Source organism: Vigna unguiculata, chromosome 10, assembly GCF_004118075.2.
Source record: "Vigna unguiculata cultivar IT97K-499-35 chromosome 10, ASM411807v1, whole genome shotgun sequence".
NCBI lineage: Eukaryota > Viridiplantae > Streptophyta > Magnoliopsida > Fabales > Fabaceae > Vigna > Vigna unguiculata.
In genome coordinates, this window is record NC_040288.1 from 30,566,802 (window position 1) to 30,582,054 (window position 15,253).

Sequence of the window (15,253 nt, forward strand, 5' to 3'; positions counted from 1 at the left end):
TATAAAGAAAAAGTAATGCATTATGTCTTTTCCAAAACCAGTTTTTAATTGTGATCAAATATGATAAAATATTTTTTAGTCTTAATCATAATTTTTAAAAAACAAATGTATATTGTGAAACAAAATAAAAAATGAATTTTTTTATGATAATATGCTTATTTTCATTGAAAAATGAATAACTGAAAGTTGTAGGAAAGTTTGAAGTATATATAAATTTTAAGTATATTATTTTTGTTTCTCATAATTATTTGTGAAGATCCATCAAAAGATATATAGTAGGAGTTTACACCATTGAACACTTAAAATGAAGATAGTTTTATGTGAAAAAAATAATATATAAAAATATTAAAAATAAGTAAAATAATTAATATGTATTTTAAAATCTATTTAATTTAATGAAATTTATATTTATATTTCCTCAAAATTAAATACACCATTTAAAGAACATTACTTAATAAAAATCTATACTTTCACTCTTTTTTATTTTCATACAATAGTAAGTGTACATATTAAAAATTAAATGAAGAGTAACTATGGTTGAAAAAAAATCGATATTTGACTGAACTTTAAAAATCTAAATATTAAAAAGGAAAAAAGTATTAAATAATTTTCCATTATCAATCAATTATTATGTTAACATTGGCGTTTAAATTTTACATGAATTACATAACATATTAATTAATTAATTTAGTTTCATTATTTGAAAATATATCATATAAAAATACATATTACACATAATTTTAAATACATAATTAAATTTAGCAACATTTACACAATTTATGTAAAGTAAATGACATGTACAAACTAATATAAATATAAAAGATTGTAGTATATTAAAAAGAAGAGATGTATGAAAAGTAAAAGAAACACAAACATTTATTTAATCATTGAGGTATAATACCATAGATGGCAAGAAAATTAAAGAATAAAATTAAAGGTGATACGAAAAAAAATTGAAGCTAAATCAGGGATATTTAGTTTTTCCTTCTTTGGTTTTTCGGTTGTTATAACATGGACATTCTTCCTTGTTTCCAAATGTTTCTGATGGAACACACAAACATTTTTCACAACACAAGTTGCAGTAGAACAAACATGCTTTCCTTGCATGATCCTTTGAACAACGATAGTCACATGCTCCAGGACACTCTGAAATAATACATGTAACAAATTACGACAATATACATGAAATTAATATTAAAAATATACATTGAATACAAATGTTTAACAAACACAATTAAAATTATTCAAAATTTATAAAAAAACTTAAAATTTAATTAAGCTTGATATTTTTGAAAGATTGAACTAAAATTAATACCTTGAACTGTAAGAGATCCTTCACCACCACCCTAAAAATATGTAAAAGAAAAAAAGAATTAGAATTGAAGAATGCAATTGAAACTGTGATATACTTAACGTCTTAAGATTTTTCAAATGAATCTAAATAAATAAGAAGAAATGTAAATAATAAAGATGTAAGGAAAAAAATTGTAGGAGAGAAGAGACACACATAAACAAGTTGAGTTACAAAAGCCGTGAGAAAGATGAGAAGAAATGCACACACAAACTTAGTCATGACTATTACTTTCTCTATAATGTTTCTTGTTTTTGGAATGGAGCAAAGATTGAATGTGTAAAAAAGTTGAGGAAGTGAAGGATTTATATATAGATGAAAAAAATCATTGAGTAATTCAATTTGATTTATGAATTATGATTTCTTTCTATTTGAGAGTTATGAGTGTATGTATACACATAAGTACATGTTTATGAGTGTTTAGTTTTGGCATGGGCATTTATATGATTTTATTTTTTAATGTTAAGAATTTAAATAATATACTATGTTTAAGCTTTAATACTATTAAATTTATAATATTATTATATTTTTATTATTTTACTTGTTTAAAAAATATTTATGTATTGGATGAAATAATTATTTTATTTTTAAAATATAGATTTAAAATTAAAATTAAATTTATAAAAAGTTAAGTTTCATTAAAAATGGATCTAGAAATGGATCTATATTTTTAGTTGATCCAAATATTTGGATCTGGATATCTCCTAATATTTGGATCTAAATTTTAAAATATCCAATTTTTTTTTTCACAAAAAAGTGGACCTGGATCAAAATTTGATCTATATATTTGGATTCAAATTGGATCTAGATTGTATATCTACATATCCAATCCATGTTCACCTTTAAGTGCATGATTGGCAAGTGTAAATACCTAAGTGCAAAATCAGAAACGAGTCCAATATTTTGTTTTTATAATTATATAAGGCTTAATTAGTTATTTGATCTTTATTTTTAGATTTTTGATTCATTTTTGTTCTTATATATATATATATATATATAAAGTTTTACTCAATTGAGTCTCTATTTGTTGAAAAAAATAACTCAATGAAGTCCTTATTTTTGTAAGAAAAACTCAATGTAGCTCATTTCATTAAATTAGCATTAACCCTCTTTGAAAGTGTCACATATCAAAATCAGAAGGGTTCCGAGGTAGAAGATGACTAAAATTTTGACATGTGGTAGACATAAATTTTGACATGTGACAGTCCGAACCATGTTAACGTCAATTAAACATGAAAGGTCACATTGAAACTTTTTACAAAAATAATAACTCAATTGAGTCAAAAATAAATATAAAGATCAAAACACATCAAAAGTCTAAGTATAGAGATGAAATTACTAACTAAGCCATTATATAATAACATTTTAATATCATTTATACTTTTTTAACAAATTAAAATTAATTTTTATTTTATGTTCTCTAAAATTAAAATGTGATGAATAATTAAAGAGTATTATTATGTTGAATTAATAATTTTATATGTGTTACATTTATAAGTAAATACATGTTAAATGAATTATAACATATGAAGTATCAATATGTAGGAAATTAATTAAGAAAGAAATAAATTATTTACCTTTTTTTAGCGAAATGAGAAACATAAATAAAATTTTAAAGGGCTAAATATGTTTTTGGTCCCTCAAATTTCAGTGAATTTTGGAATTAGTCCCTCATCAAAACTTTATACCAATTTAGTCCTTCATCTTTCAAAATGCGTGAATTTAGTCCTTTTAACCAAATTTTGTTAAGTTTATTTGACGTTTCAAGCACATTTCATGATAGTATTTAAGTTAACATTGAAGCAAAAATGTGTCAAACAGTGTAAATAATTTAAATATGATCATGAAATGCGCTTGAAACGTCAGATAAACTTAACAAAATTTGGTTAAAAGGACTAGATTCATGCCTTTTGAAAGATGAAGGACTAAATTGGTCAAAAGTTTTGATGAGGGACTAATTTCAAATTTTGCTAAAACTTGAGGGATCAAAAACATATTTAACCCAATTTTAAATTATTAAGAAATCATAAATAAGTTTTTATTTTCATTTTTGGCAATGAACAAAACCACAAAAATAATGTAGTCATTGGATATAGGAACAATTAATTGGTTATAAGATATATGCATTAGAATATGATAAACAAATTAGTGATATAAGTATGATTATTAAAAAATAACAAATCATGGGCAACTAACTCATATGTGTATTTTTGAATCATTTATTTATATCCGTAAGCATTTTAAAGTATCTACCTTGATGATCCCAAACTTAAATGGATTAAGACTCAACAAATCCATATACATCAACTTTCCTTTGCTCCATACTCAATATGCCTAGTTACTAGGTACTTGAGTGAATGAAATAAATAGATTAAACATAATTACATAAAAACATGACTTACTTTGTCCATAGTCGTATGACACCAATGTTGAACATGAAAGTTTTCCAACGATCTCCAATCTAGTAAGGAAATTTGGAACAACAAAATTGTGCATTCTAAATTTTTGTTGACCAAATGTACCAACAAAGATTTTTGCCTCAACCTTGATAATATGGTCATAAGTTGAGTTATGAAATTATTTTTAACTTTTGTCATGTCACCATCATCAATAATAAGTTGTTTCTTAAGAAGTACAACCTACTTATGATGGTGGTGACATGTACAACATTATAAATAATAAATAGTACACCATTGTTACATTTGATTAAATAACAAAAATTAAACACTACTTAATACATTTGTGCATTAAAGTTATCTGGAAAAAATGCCTTTACCATCCAACAAATATGTTTAATGCCAATTCCACTATTTAAACCTCAGCATCGGACACCAATACTTATTTGGGCACTAAAACATAAACATGAGCATCGTGAACTGTCACTAACATCCAATTTGGATATAAAAGGATATCATAGATGATTAATTGTACTCAACTTTTTGTTCAATTGTTACTAGACACAAATGGTTTTCTTTAACATATAACTTATTGAGACATAAGTGAAAGAATGCTCCAATGAAGGATATGATGTAGTATAACTCCTATTTATTATGACTCGAAGAATCCAGGGTATCATATAAGTTGTTACTTGAGTTTACTATTAAGAATGAGTTAGAGATTCAAATTTCTCATCAAAATCTTACTTCATGGATATATTTGATTTATTTATTTTTTTTCAAATTGCATCTCCATCTTTTATAAGGCATTTAGATTGCAAGAATTACTAGTGTTCTTTTGTGATGGTGTGCTAAGTAGTTTTAATAAAAAAAAAGTAGTTCAAATGAATTATAACACAAAGTAAAGTTTAAGTTAAGTAAAATTAATCTTTTTTAAAAACATCTTTATTTCTTAAACCTGAATAAAATATTTAAATATATAAAATCAAATTTTAAATACTTAAATAATTTTAATTTTTTTAGATTTAAATTTAATTTAAGTACTTCATTCTTAAAAATTTCTAAATAAAAATATCAAAAATAGAATTTTAGAAGTTAATATAACATATAAATTATATAAAGGTGATGCCAATTCTTAACTTGGAGTCTAGTAGTCTTTTAGTAAGTTTTTTCACAACCTACTTAACACAATAAGGGTTCAATATGAATTTTTCATTACATACGAAAATCTTTGATGACCAATTTCAGTGACAAATTAATTAATTACTATGATGACTAATTTAGATATTAATTTATAAACTAAAAATGATTAGTAACTAAAATAATTTCAAAAATTATAATTGATCTCTAAATTGATAACTAAAATAGTTTATATTATCAATTTGTCTCTAAATTGATCAATAACATTAGCTATCAAGATTTTGACTACTTAAAAATTAGTCTCTACTTAGAAAATTGGTCTATAAACATACTTTTGATCACTAAAATTGATATTATTTAAGAGCTTTCTTTTAGTGAGATATTTTCACAATGTTTGGACAATAACAGGAAGAATAAAAATAATTTTTATAATTAAATAATTTGTAAAACAATTAAGGGTCTTTAGAATTTAGGATTTTCACACGATAAAACATTATAGAGCACTAACCTTGATCCATGAGAGATCTTGTGAATGTGAATATGTATTCTTCAATTTGTAATTTTGTGTGCTCTTCAACCACCGTTTCCCAATCTGCTTCTTTGCCTTTCTCTTCTCTTCTCATATGTTCATGATACTTTATGGCCAGAGACAGAACCCCAATCCTTTTTTTATAAATCAACATCCATCAAGTTGGTTTTTATTCTATTTTATTTTTATTTTATTTTATTATCACCTTCCGTAATAATAACTAATAAGTCTTTAAATTTTATTAAATCATAATCGGGTCCATTATAATATTTTAAATGAGTCACTAATAAAATTAATTCGTCAATTAATTCTAACATAATTTACTTTTGTTTATAAACAATTTTAGTGCCATAATTTCTTTTTTTATTTAAGTTGTGGTAAAAATGTTCTTTTTGAATAGAATAAGAAAAGTAAGGGTTGCCTTATTAAAAGTGTAAAGAAACATGCATGTCTCACTGCTTAAAATTTGTAAATTTACTTTTTAATTGCATAATTTAATACATAAAAATAATATTTTGTAGGGTGAAGACTTGTGCAGTTGAAAACTGAACAGAAGAGAATCTAATTCCTTAAAAAAGTGATACCCAGAGAAGTTTTCTGACTTATCTTTAGATAATATAAATAATTGACCAAAGACTTATGCTAATGAACAAAAGAGGCAGATCTTGAATGTGTTTAGGGACGCTTACCTTTATTTGTAAGTGCAGTCACCACCTTAAAATAAGGTATTCTAAGAGGACAAATTGGGACTCCAATATAATAGTTCCTGTTAAAAGTTTTTGGATTAGACAATATAAAATATATACTTATATTTCATAGTTGTTCTTAGTCAATATTGTCACATTGTTTAAAAATCGAGAAGGATATTTTAAATATATTTTTCTCTTCCAACCATCTTTAATTGATCTATGAATATTATTTTAATGAAATATTTGATATTAAAACATTGATGTGAGAACTTGTTTGATATATCTAATAATTCTAACCTACCTTGTTATGAGATGAACTAATAATAATACAATAAAAGTCTTATAAAAGGGTTAGGCTTGTTAGATCTCAACAATATCATAATTAATAAATTTAAGGTTTAAAAATAAATATTAATAATAAAATAGAGAATTACAATTTGCTTAAATGATATATGTGAGTATGAAGGAGTATATTTTTTTTTTCATTTTCATAAAATCAAAACTTGATTTAATTCTATTTAAGACATTTCATTTTTCATTTATAATACAATATTAAAAGAACATGCTTTGACTAAACTGGATTAGGATTACAATAATCACGCTTGATAATATTAAAAGTTGTTCAACACTAAACTACATTTTCACAACCGACTAACCAAGTAAAAAATCATTCCCCACCTAAACAATTTTCTTTCAATTAAATGACTAAAATATAAGAATTTAAATAAACCCTATTAGTGCATAAAAAATATTCCTAATAGCAAATTCAATATAATCTTGTTGTACATTATTGTATCGAGTGAAAGTAACTCAACTACAACTATTTTTTATTATTAGTTGAATAACTTAATCCAACAAAATTTCAAACTACCTCAAGTTAAATTAAGATGATTTTCTCCCTCTTAAATATGTTTGTTTTCGAGAAACTTTTATGCAAAAAGAGAGGGGTAAGAGAATACTCTAATTTGATTTAGAAAACATTGACTAATAAGCTTTGCGTTTTTTCTCTATGCACATCCATAATTTCTAGTTGCACCCCAAAATTTTAAAAGAACACGTTACTCTTTGTAAAAGTTATTTTCTGAATTGCTTGTTTTAAACAATTTTTCAGAACATATAAATTTTGCAGAACAAACTTTCCTTAACACACACACATATATATATATATATATATATATATATATATATATATATATATATATATATTGTATAATTTAGAATTATTTTTGTAAGTTTAATAATTCAGATTATATAATTTCAAATATATTTATAAATTGTATAATTAAAAATATATTCGTAGTTTACATAATGCATAAAATAATTTTAAATTATATAATTTGAAATTTAACATCAAAACTTTTAGTTTCCAGATTAACTAATCTATATTGTTATCTTAGAAAATTTATAATTATTTAACCTGAAAATTTATTGGATCATTCAATATGAAGTCTTCTTACCAAATCTGCTATTTGACATTTCTCATAATACATGGAGGTGCCAGAAAACTAAAACCTTTATATTTCCCCAAATGCATTTCTTTCTGCACCCCCTTTTTTCTTCCATCACCCCATAAAATATTATGAATAAAAATATATTAAAAATCCTAAATTTCTTCCCTCTTTTTTACATGATGTCCCAATTGATCTTAAAAGCTGTTATCTCCATCATCTTTCTCACCTATACTAGTTTTATCTTCACAAAACTATTTTTGGATTGGTTAATCCGAAATACACTCCTGGATATGGGAGTATATACCGGATTATTCAGTTTGGTATGTAAATTCACATATCGGAATGGATACCAAATTGACCAATTCGATTTCTAAATTTACATATATGCTCGGGTAATCTAGTATACACTTCCAAGTTTAGTAATGCATACTAGATTAATCCATCCGGAAGTGCATATCTTTTTATATTTTTATTCAGGCTTGTTATGCTGGACTCAAAGTCCAAGTGACGAGAAAACAACAACAAAAATAATGGATGTGTAACATGCATCTGAAAAAATTCTCCCAAATGTCAAATAACGTAACAAAATGAATGAATAATGATTCTGAAAAAGTTTATCATTATACTTTTTTTAGACCTTGATCAGAAGATAAAAGAATGCTCTTTAACTATAAAATTCAATAAACCTTAAAAGTATCAAACTTAAAAGCTAGACAACATACTCATCCTATGCTATTATGTTTGTTTGAGATGCTAGAGAATTTGATAAGATAAAATCTCAAACCAAATTATTTAATTTATCATATCATAAAATAAATTTACATTTAAAATTTCAACAACTAAATAGACCTAAATGATGCACATAACCATGCAGGCAGATATAACTGATGCATAAATTAAATAAATGTTTATATAAAAAAATTGAGTTCATATATTAAAGTACACACTTTTTAATTATGTTTCTTTCAATCAGGATTGATTTCGTTACTCTTATTTTTATTTTCATGAATTTAATTCTTTTATTATTTTGATTGTATGGTTTTAGTTTATATATTAATTTGCATGAAAAATATTTAATAAAATAAATTGAAAAAACTAAATAAATTAAACAGAAGGAAATACAAATAAATCGAAAAACAATATGATTCTAAAACTTACGCCGCACAAAAAAACATAAATATAAAATTATGAAATTAATTATACCTTCAAAATTAGAAATGATGTTAGACTCGGCTGCAGTTGTTCCTACGGTGCACTACCTGCAGACGATCCTACCTACTCCGCTCTCTTCTTCGTTCTTCTCTTCTCCCCTTTGTTCTTCTTCTCTCACGGTTGCGAACTCCATTAACTGAATCTCTGAACCGAAATAACGAAAATCTGCTCCCCGAGAAAGATCCGAATGAGGGATCCGAATCTGGAGTTGCAGGAATCGGGTTGGGAGGAACTACGTAAGGAAGCGCGCAAGATCGAGGGCGATCTCGACGTCAAACTCTCTTCCTATGCCAAACTAGGCGGTCGCTTCACGCAAACAGGTTCATTCCATTTACCTTTCTATCATTCATTGATATCTTAAACTGAATCAACACATATTCAAGATTCTCATTCGCGTTTCTACGGTTTCTGAATTTGAATTATCGTAAATATACTTGATGGATAGTCTCACACAAGATGTAATTGGATCGAGAAGTTCTGGTGTCAATGCTTTTGATTTCTGATTTGGTAGTTGCAAGTAATTGTTAGTTTCTGTTCGTTGTATAGTTTTTTATGTAGGTATTGCGCGGTTGAAATGGAAATGTTTCTCGTGCATATGAAGTTCTCGTACGTCTTAGATTGGTTAATTATTATTTAAGTACGGTTATTTGATCATCAATTTTTTTTTAACAGCAAAATGCTAGCCAAATGATAAATGTTGTTTACCGATAATTAACTCGTTGATATTCAGGTGTAATGGCTAGTGTTAAAATTTACTTCTAGCATGAATTTCATGGATGCGACTTACGGTCAGCTGCATTTGTGTCTCTGTATGGCGGTTTTGGAGGTCTCTGCAGCTGCATTTCGTGTTTGTTTAAAATCACAAATACAATTTAAAGCCTTGATTATGGTATTTGTTTTTCTTTGTGTGCTGGAGTCTTTATTGCCCCAAAGTGCTTATGATTGACAGGAAGCTAGGGTTTCAAAATTGGGGATGATGGAGAAATTGTTGTTGTTTCCTGATTAATAGTCTTGATGCACTTTATAATTGAATTGAATTCATGAAGTCTGGCAGTGTATGTTCTCTATGTTTATAAATTATGAGAATATACCTCTTGTTATTAGGTCATGTGGATGGTGGTTCACCACCTCTTGGGTCCAGTAGGTCTTGGAAGTCCATGGAAATGGAAATCCAGTCTTTGCTGGAGAAACTGTTGGACATTAATGATTCAATGAGTAGATGTGCTGCATCTGCCGGACCGGCTACTTCTGTAACTCAAAAGTTGGCTAGGCACAGAGACATTCTTCATGATTTTACCCAGGTGTGATTACAACGCATTTCTATTTTGCATAATCTAGTTTAAAGCTTCAACTTTGTATCAGTTCAAAAAGAATGAATGTCTGCCATTATAAATTGTTACAGAAGTATGTGTAGTTCATTCTACATGCAAGCATTACATAGATGGAGGATAGGATCGTATCATTTGGTAGATGGATGGACATTGCATTGAAATTGACATGCTAAACTTGTAGATTCTAAGAATTGGTTCAAATTTCCATCTTACTTGCAATGCTTGGTTCAGGTTTAGAAAGAAAAAGAAGTATATTCTCTTATTAGTTATTTGGTCATACATAGTTGGATTTATGGTTTGAAATTGTTAAAGAAGTTATTTACCCTGAGATCCCTCTTCAGAATTTCCTCCATCAGTCCTTCTGGTCTCCCTTCTCGTCCTCTTCACAAGACTAAAATTTCCTTGCAATCTACCTTCACTGGTCATTCTTTGTATGTGTCCAAACCACCTTAAACAATTATTTGTCATCTTTTTCATGATTGGTGCTAAAACAAACTCTTCTAGTATTTTGTCTTTTCTTGTGCAGCCACACATTCATTTTGTGAGTGTATAGTTCATTTAGGGTTTTATTTTCTCATTATATTTTTACTTTTGCTGTTGGCGTGTCATGAGCTGTACTGAAGTTGTTGACAGCCATCACTTAGTTAGTTATAATTGTTTTAGTTTGTTGGGTGTGCTTCTGTGTATAAATCTGTCGTTGTAAACAGAACCTAAATCAGGTTAGTCATTTTACACATATAAATATACTACTAGTTCTTTTATCTCATGTTTTTGCTTCAATATGGTATCTAGAGCATATTGATCTGTTTCAATTGCTTCTGAAATACCTTCTCCTCCCCAACCTTCACCTATTCCATCCTTACAACCTTCACTCACCAAATTATAGAAGAACTCGACGATATTTTTGTTTTTTTACTTTGAAGGAAACAAATTGAACTTCACAAACTTCACCACTTTGTTATTTCTCCAAATTTTACTTCAAAGTTTTGCACTTATAAAGATTGCGACAACAATCACATCAGTAAAGAGTATTGTTAGATATCTTATCTTTTATCTGTTATCTCCTATTTCTCTGTTATTATCTTTGTCTATCATTATTTGTATTTTGGGCTTAGCCCATATTTTATTTATTATAAATACAGTACCCTATGCATATTTTCTACATAAGGGAGATTAATCCTATACCTAGTTGTTAATTATATTCAATATGGTGAGCCTCAGGTTCTTTGGCAAATTTTTTGTTGCCCTGCCACAACAACTGCTACCGAGCCGCTATTGTCGCCGCCTGGGTTTTCAGTTTCGATTGGCGACCACACCCGAAACGGGTGGAACAATAGACCAAAGAAACAACAATTTTTGTTAGAATAAACTATAACTAATGACTCTGGTACCATGTTGCACAGTTATAGAGCCTCCATCTCTCTTTCATACTCGGTTAGGTCATTCTAGCCTGGCCAAATTTCAGCAGCTTGTGCCCAGCTTGTCCAAGTTACCTAATTTGGTGTTTGAGTCATGTCAATTAGGGAAACATAGTTGTAGTTCCTTTCTTCGTAGTGTCTCACAACGTGCTTCGTCCCCTTTTGCCTTAGTTCACTTTGACATTTGGGAACCTAGTCGTCTTGAGTCTAATTTAGGTTTTCAATATTTTTTTACCTTTATTGATGATTATTTCAGATGTACTTAGTTGTTTTAATGAAAAATCATTTTGAGTTATTTTATGTATTTCAATCCTTTTATAATGAAATTAAAACTCAATTTGGTGTTTCTATTCGAACTTTGTAAAGTGATAATGGTCGTGAATATCTTTATGTGACAAGTAATCACTTCCTACTAATCTTTGGCATTTAGAAGTGTCCAAAGCTCCTTGTTCTTCCAAGCTTTGGATTAGCGTCAATAGAGGTGTTTATTGGTGTGAAACCACTCATACAAGTTTCTTTGAAGTTTCCTTGTGAGATAGAACAATTACTTTTATTTACCTTGCAATCTATACTTTAAGTGTTGACATTATTAAATAAGGAAACAAATCAAAATTATATCTAAAGAGATCATCTAAGATATAGGGTTTCTAAGAGTGAATTTTAAGAATAGCTTGTGTTGCTCAGCTGATCTAGTATTTATAAACACTTTCGAAGTGATTGCAATTGTGTTTACTGGATTAGTGATGACTCTGGTTACACGTATTGTATGTTCTAGGTACAAAACTAGCTATGCAGATGAATCTGAAAATTTTATAGAAAATTTATTTTTGCATTGAATTACTAATTCCAATAGTCTTTCTCTAGTAGAGCGTATAAGTCAAATGCTCCAAACTTGGAACAAATATATTGAATTCTGAAATGGAGATTCTGTGAAGAAGCTGTCCTTTGGGATAGCTGGGATGGGGGGTTGCCGAGACATCTGACGTAGCATCTGTAGCAAATCCCTTGGCTTCAATCTTAGAATCATCAACTAGAATCAAGAATAATGAAACGAAGAAACTTCAGTACAACAATAAAAGAGAATAAAGAACTATTTTCAATAATGTGGTCAGCGACATCTAAATCAGTTGCCAATGGAATTTAATTATTTCCAGATTGGTAGATGCAAGTTGAGTCATGAGCAGTAGTATATGTTGATCCTTGAGACTGTTGGCCGCTTATGCTCTTTATTGGTTAATTTGGAGAATTACATTTTAATTCTGTTGGGATTTACAGATTTTCCAAGGAATCCATAAAGAGAATAACAAGTTTCTTGGGTGTGTCAGTTATTTTTCAATATTTGCATTGAGGACAACCAGGTCTCTTCCTGCCTCATCCTCCATGAATGGATATCCTGAAATAAGTCTCATTTGGATCATCTGATATGCTATGAGATTTTGGTGGAGGAGCTCAAAACACTCGAGTAACTAAGTTCTCAATTGAAGAAACCTCTTGGCCTTTCAAGACTTGGTCATGGATATGATCAAAATGTGGATGTATTCGTGTTAAAACCAGCACCATGTATTAATCATCAATATGCCTTCAAGGGTATCAACTTCTAAAGCAATTTAATTGGGATGATATTGAAATAAAACTATACTATTACTTTGCAAATATAAATGAAAGTGAATTTGAAAAATTATAAAAAAAAAATATATAAACACACATAGACTGAATAGAGGGAGTACACACCTCCCTTCTCATACATAAGAAGAAAAAAACATTGAATTCACGTATGTTAAAGAAAATATATTCAAATGAATTAAATTTAACTAATATCTTAATTCTTTTCTTAAAATGTTTTTCTTGTAAAATGAAAAAATAAATAGTGTAATAGTGTAACTTTAGAGTATTTTAGAAAGAAAGAAATTTAAGAAAAATATTTAAGGAAAAATGTGATTTTTTTCTTATAAATGAAAAAAAAGGATGTGATAATTTTGAAAAATCTTCATGCATAGTTACCAATGATTTTGATTATTGTTTTGGTGCAACTTTATGTTTTTGTGTAGAATCTTCTAATGAGGATGACCAAGTGGGAAAATCAGTTGCCATTATGGTGGGAGTGCTTGCTGGTTTAGCCATTATTGTTGTCCTTCTCTCAATCTGCAGAAGAGCATTTGGTATATCACTTTAATTTCTTAATCTTCTATAATGCTTATAATAATGAAGCTTTCATTTTTTTTTTCATTATAAATTTTCTGTAGAAATATTACTAGAGAAGGATTCAATTAAAAAATAAATATAAGCTGAAAAATCTAATTAAAAAACTATCAAATAATGTAGGTTTTAGAGTAACTTCTTCAAAAATTGAATATTCCAGATATGTTCAATATTTTATAGGCTAATAAACACATATTTTCTTAACAATATTGCAGGTTAAAAAAATGTGGAGATGAGAATTCAGAAAGGAAGAAGGGGTGTAATCATTTCAAAATGTATGCAAATGGTTGATTAAAATTATTTTATGGAAGTGCTTTTTCCACTTTTGTGCTATTGTTATTAATAAATTATGTTTTTTTTTCTTTTTTTTATAAGGTGGATGTAATCTTCTGGTTCATAAAGTGGATCTCTCATCACCTTCAAGAAAAGGCTGCAAAATCACTTGATCTTGTGATCTCAGAACAAAATGGGATCATTCTCTTTGATAAAATAAACTTATTTATTGCTTTACTGCTATAGTGTGCATTTATTTCTTAATTGTTAATCAAATGTTCTTCTTAAGAGGGAAATGTAGATTTTGTTTGTTTTTTCAATTAACTTCCCTATAAAAGAGGGAAAAACTCCTCACAAATAGGAAAGGTCAAATTGTTGCACTATTATGTGTTATAATAGTATTATTTAAGTATTTCAGATATTTTTTGTTCGTTGATTTATTTTTAGTAAATGTAAACTTTTAGTTTTTATTTTTTTGTAATTGTGCAATTTTACTTTCGTGTTCACTACAATTTATTATGTGATATTGGCTTAAAGAGGTAATAAGTTTGAGATATAGAATTGTTGGTAAGTTTGAGATTGATTTTAGTTGAAATTGTTACACCTAGATATGTAATTGCCAAACGTTTTTATTATTTAAATTTTTTTTCACTTTTAATTCTAAGATTTATTTCAAATTTTAATAATAGATTTAAATAGGCTAATTTTAATTATATAATTTATTGACGTTTTAAAAATAATATATTCAAATAAGTTGTTAGTCAAACCTAATACGTTTTTTACTCAAACTTAACCTTTATAATAAAAAGTTCCTTTATAATAAAAAGTTTCATCTTTAATGAGATTTTGATGATCTAATTGCGTTCTCAAAAGATAATAAATATTCGTGTATTAAATTATAAAATAATAAAATAGAGATTAGAGAAAAAAAACACATTTCAATATCCAATTATAATAAATTATTCTAAATCAAGTATGTATATTAAGAAATTCTTCTTAACATGTTTTTTATTGGGCAGTGATACTCGTTCATAACAAAATCTTAGACAGCACAATAAATATTTTATTTTGAAAGGCAATAATTCCTCCTAAATTATATTAATTACAGAATACATTATTTTTGACTCTTTGACATAAAATTTATGGTATAAAACATTTAACATGAATAAAATATAAATTTTCTTATTTTTCTTTTTATTTATATAATTTTTTATCATTTATTATTGTTTGTATTCATATATATATATATATATATATATATATA

General features: G+C 27.2%; 2 protein-coding genes across 7 annotated transcripts; one reads left to right on the forward strand and one right to left on the reverse strand.

The window, feature by feature from the left end:
• Positions 1-964: 964 nt before the first annotated feature.
• Positions 965-1,573, reverse strand: LOC114165992 (gibberellin-regulated protein 12-like). Its single transcript, XM_028050640.1, has 3 exons — positions 1,508-1,573; positions 1,316-1,346; positions 965-1,146 (listed from the first exon to the last, which is right to left on the reverse strand). The coding sequence occupies exons 1-3, from the start codon at positions 1,571-1,573 to the stop codon at positions 965-967; spliced, it is 279 nt and encodes a 92-aa protein (XP_027906441.1).
• A 7,194-nt stretch (positions 1,574-8,767) lies between these two features.
• LOC114166057 (Golgi SNAP receptor complex member 1-2-like) lies at positions 8,768-14,425 on the forward strand. Of its 6 annotated transcripts, none has more exons than XR_003599842.1 (6): positions 9,100-9,405; positions 9,499-9,594; positions 9,873-10,069; positions 13,566-13,676; positions 13,932-13,991; positions 14,092-14,425. XR_003599842.1 is itself a non-coding variant. In XM_028050711.1 (3 exons), exons 1-3 carry the CDS (start codon positions 8,956-8,958, stop codon positions 12,937-12,939), a joined length of 477 nt encoding a protein of 158 aa, XP_027906512.1. In that variant the 5' UTR covers positions 8,768-8,955; the 3' UTR covers positions 12,940-13,142. The 6 variants fall into 6 exon arrangements, 2 of the variants coding, with proteins under 2 accessions (XP_027906512.1, XP_027906513.1); XR_003599843.1 differs by having other exon boundaries at positions 9,100-9,374; XR_003599840.1 differs by lacking the exons at positions 9,100-9,405; positions 9,499-9,594 and adding an exon at positions 8,771-9,088 and having other exon boundaries at positions 14,092-14,410.
• Positions 14,426-15,253: the final 828 nt, after the last annotated feature.

Bases quoted from the DNA above. Each gene is read 5' to 3' on its own strand.
- LOC114166057 (XM_028050711.1), top strand. From the start codon at position 8,956: ATGAGGGATCCGAATCTGGAGTTGCAGGAATCGGGTTGGGAGGAACTA. The intron at 9,089-9,872 runs GTTCATTCCATT...TCTTGTTATTAG, and splicing joins CGGTCGCTTCACGCAAACAG to GTCATGTGGATGGTGGTTCA. The intron at 10,070-12,792 runs GTGTGATTACAA...TGGGATTTACAG, and splicing joins TTCTTCATGATTTTACCCAG to ATTTTCCAAGGAATCCATAA.
- LOC114165992 (XM_028050640.1), bottom strand. From the start codon at position 1,573: ATGACTAAGTTTGTGTGTGCATTTCTTCTCATCTTTCTCACGGCTTTT. The intron at 1,347-1,507 runs GTGTGTCTCTTC...ACATATTTTTAG, and splicing joins TTGTAACTCAACTTGTTTAT to GGTGGTGGTGAAGGATCTCT. The intron at 1,147-1,315 runs GTATTAATTTTA...GTATTATTTCAG, and splicing joins AGGATCTCTTACAGTTCAAG to AGTGTCCTGGAGCATGTGAC.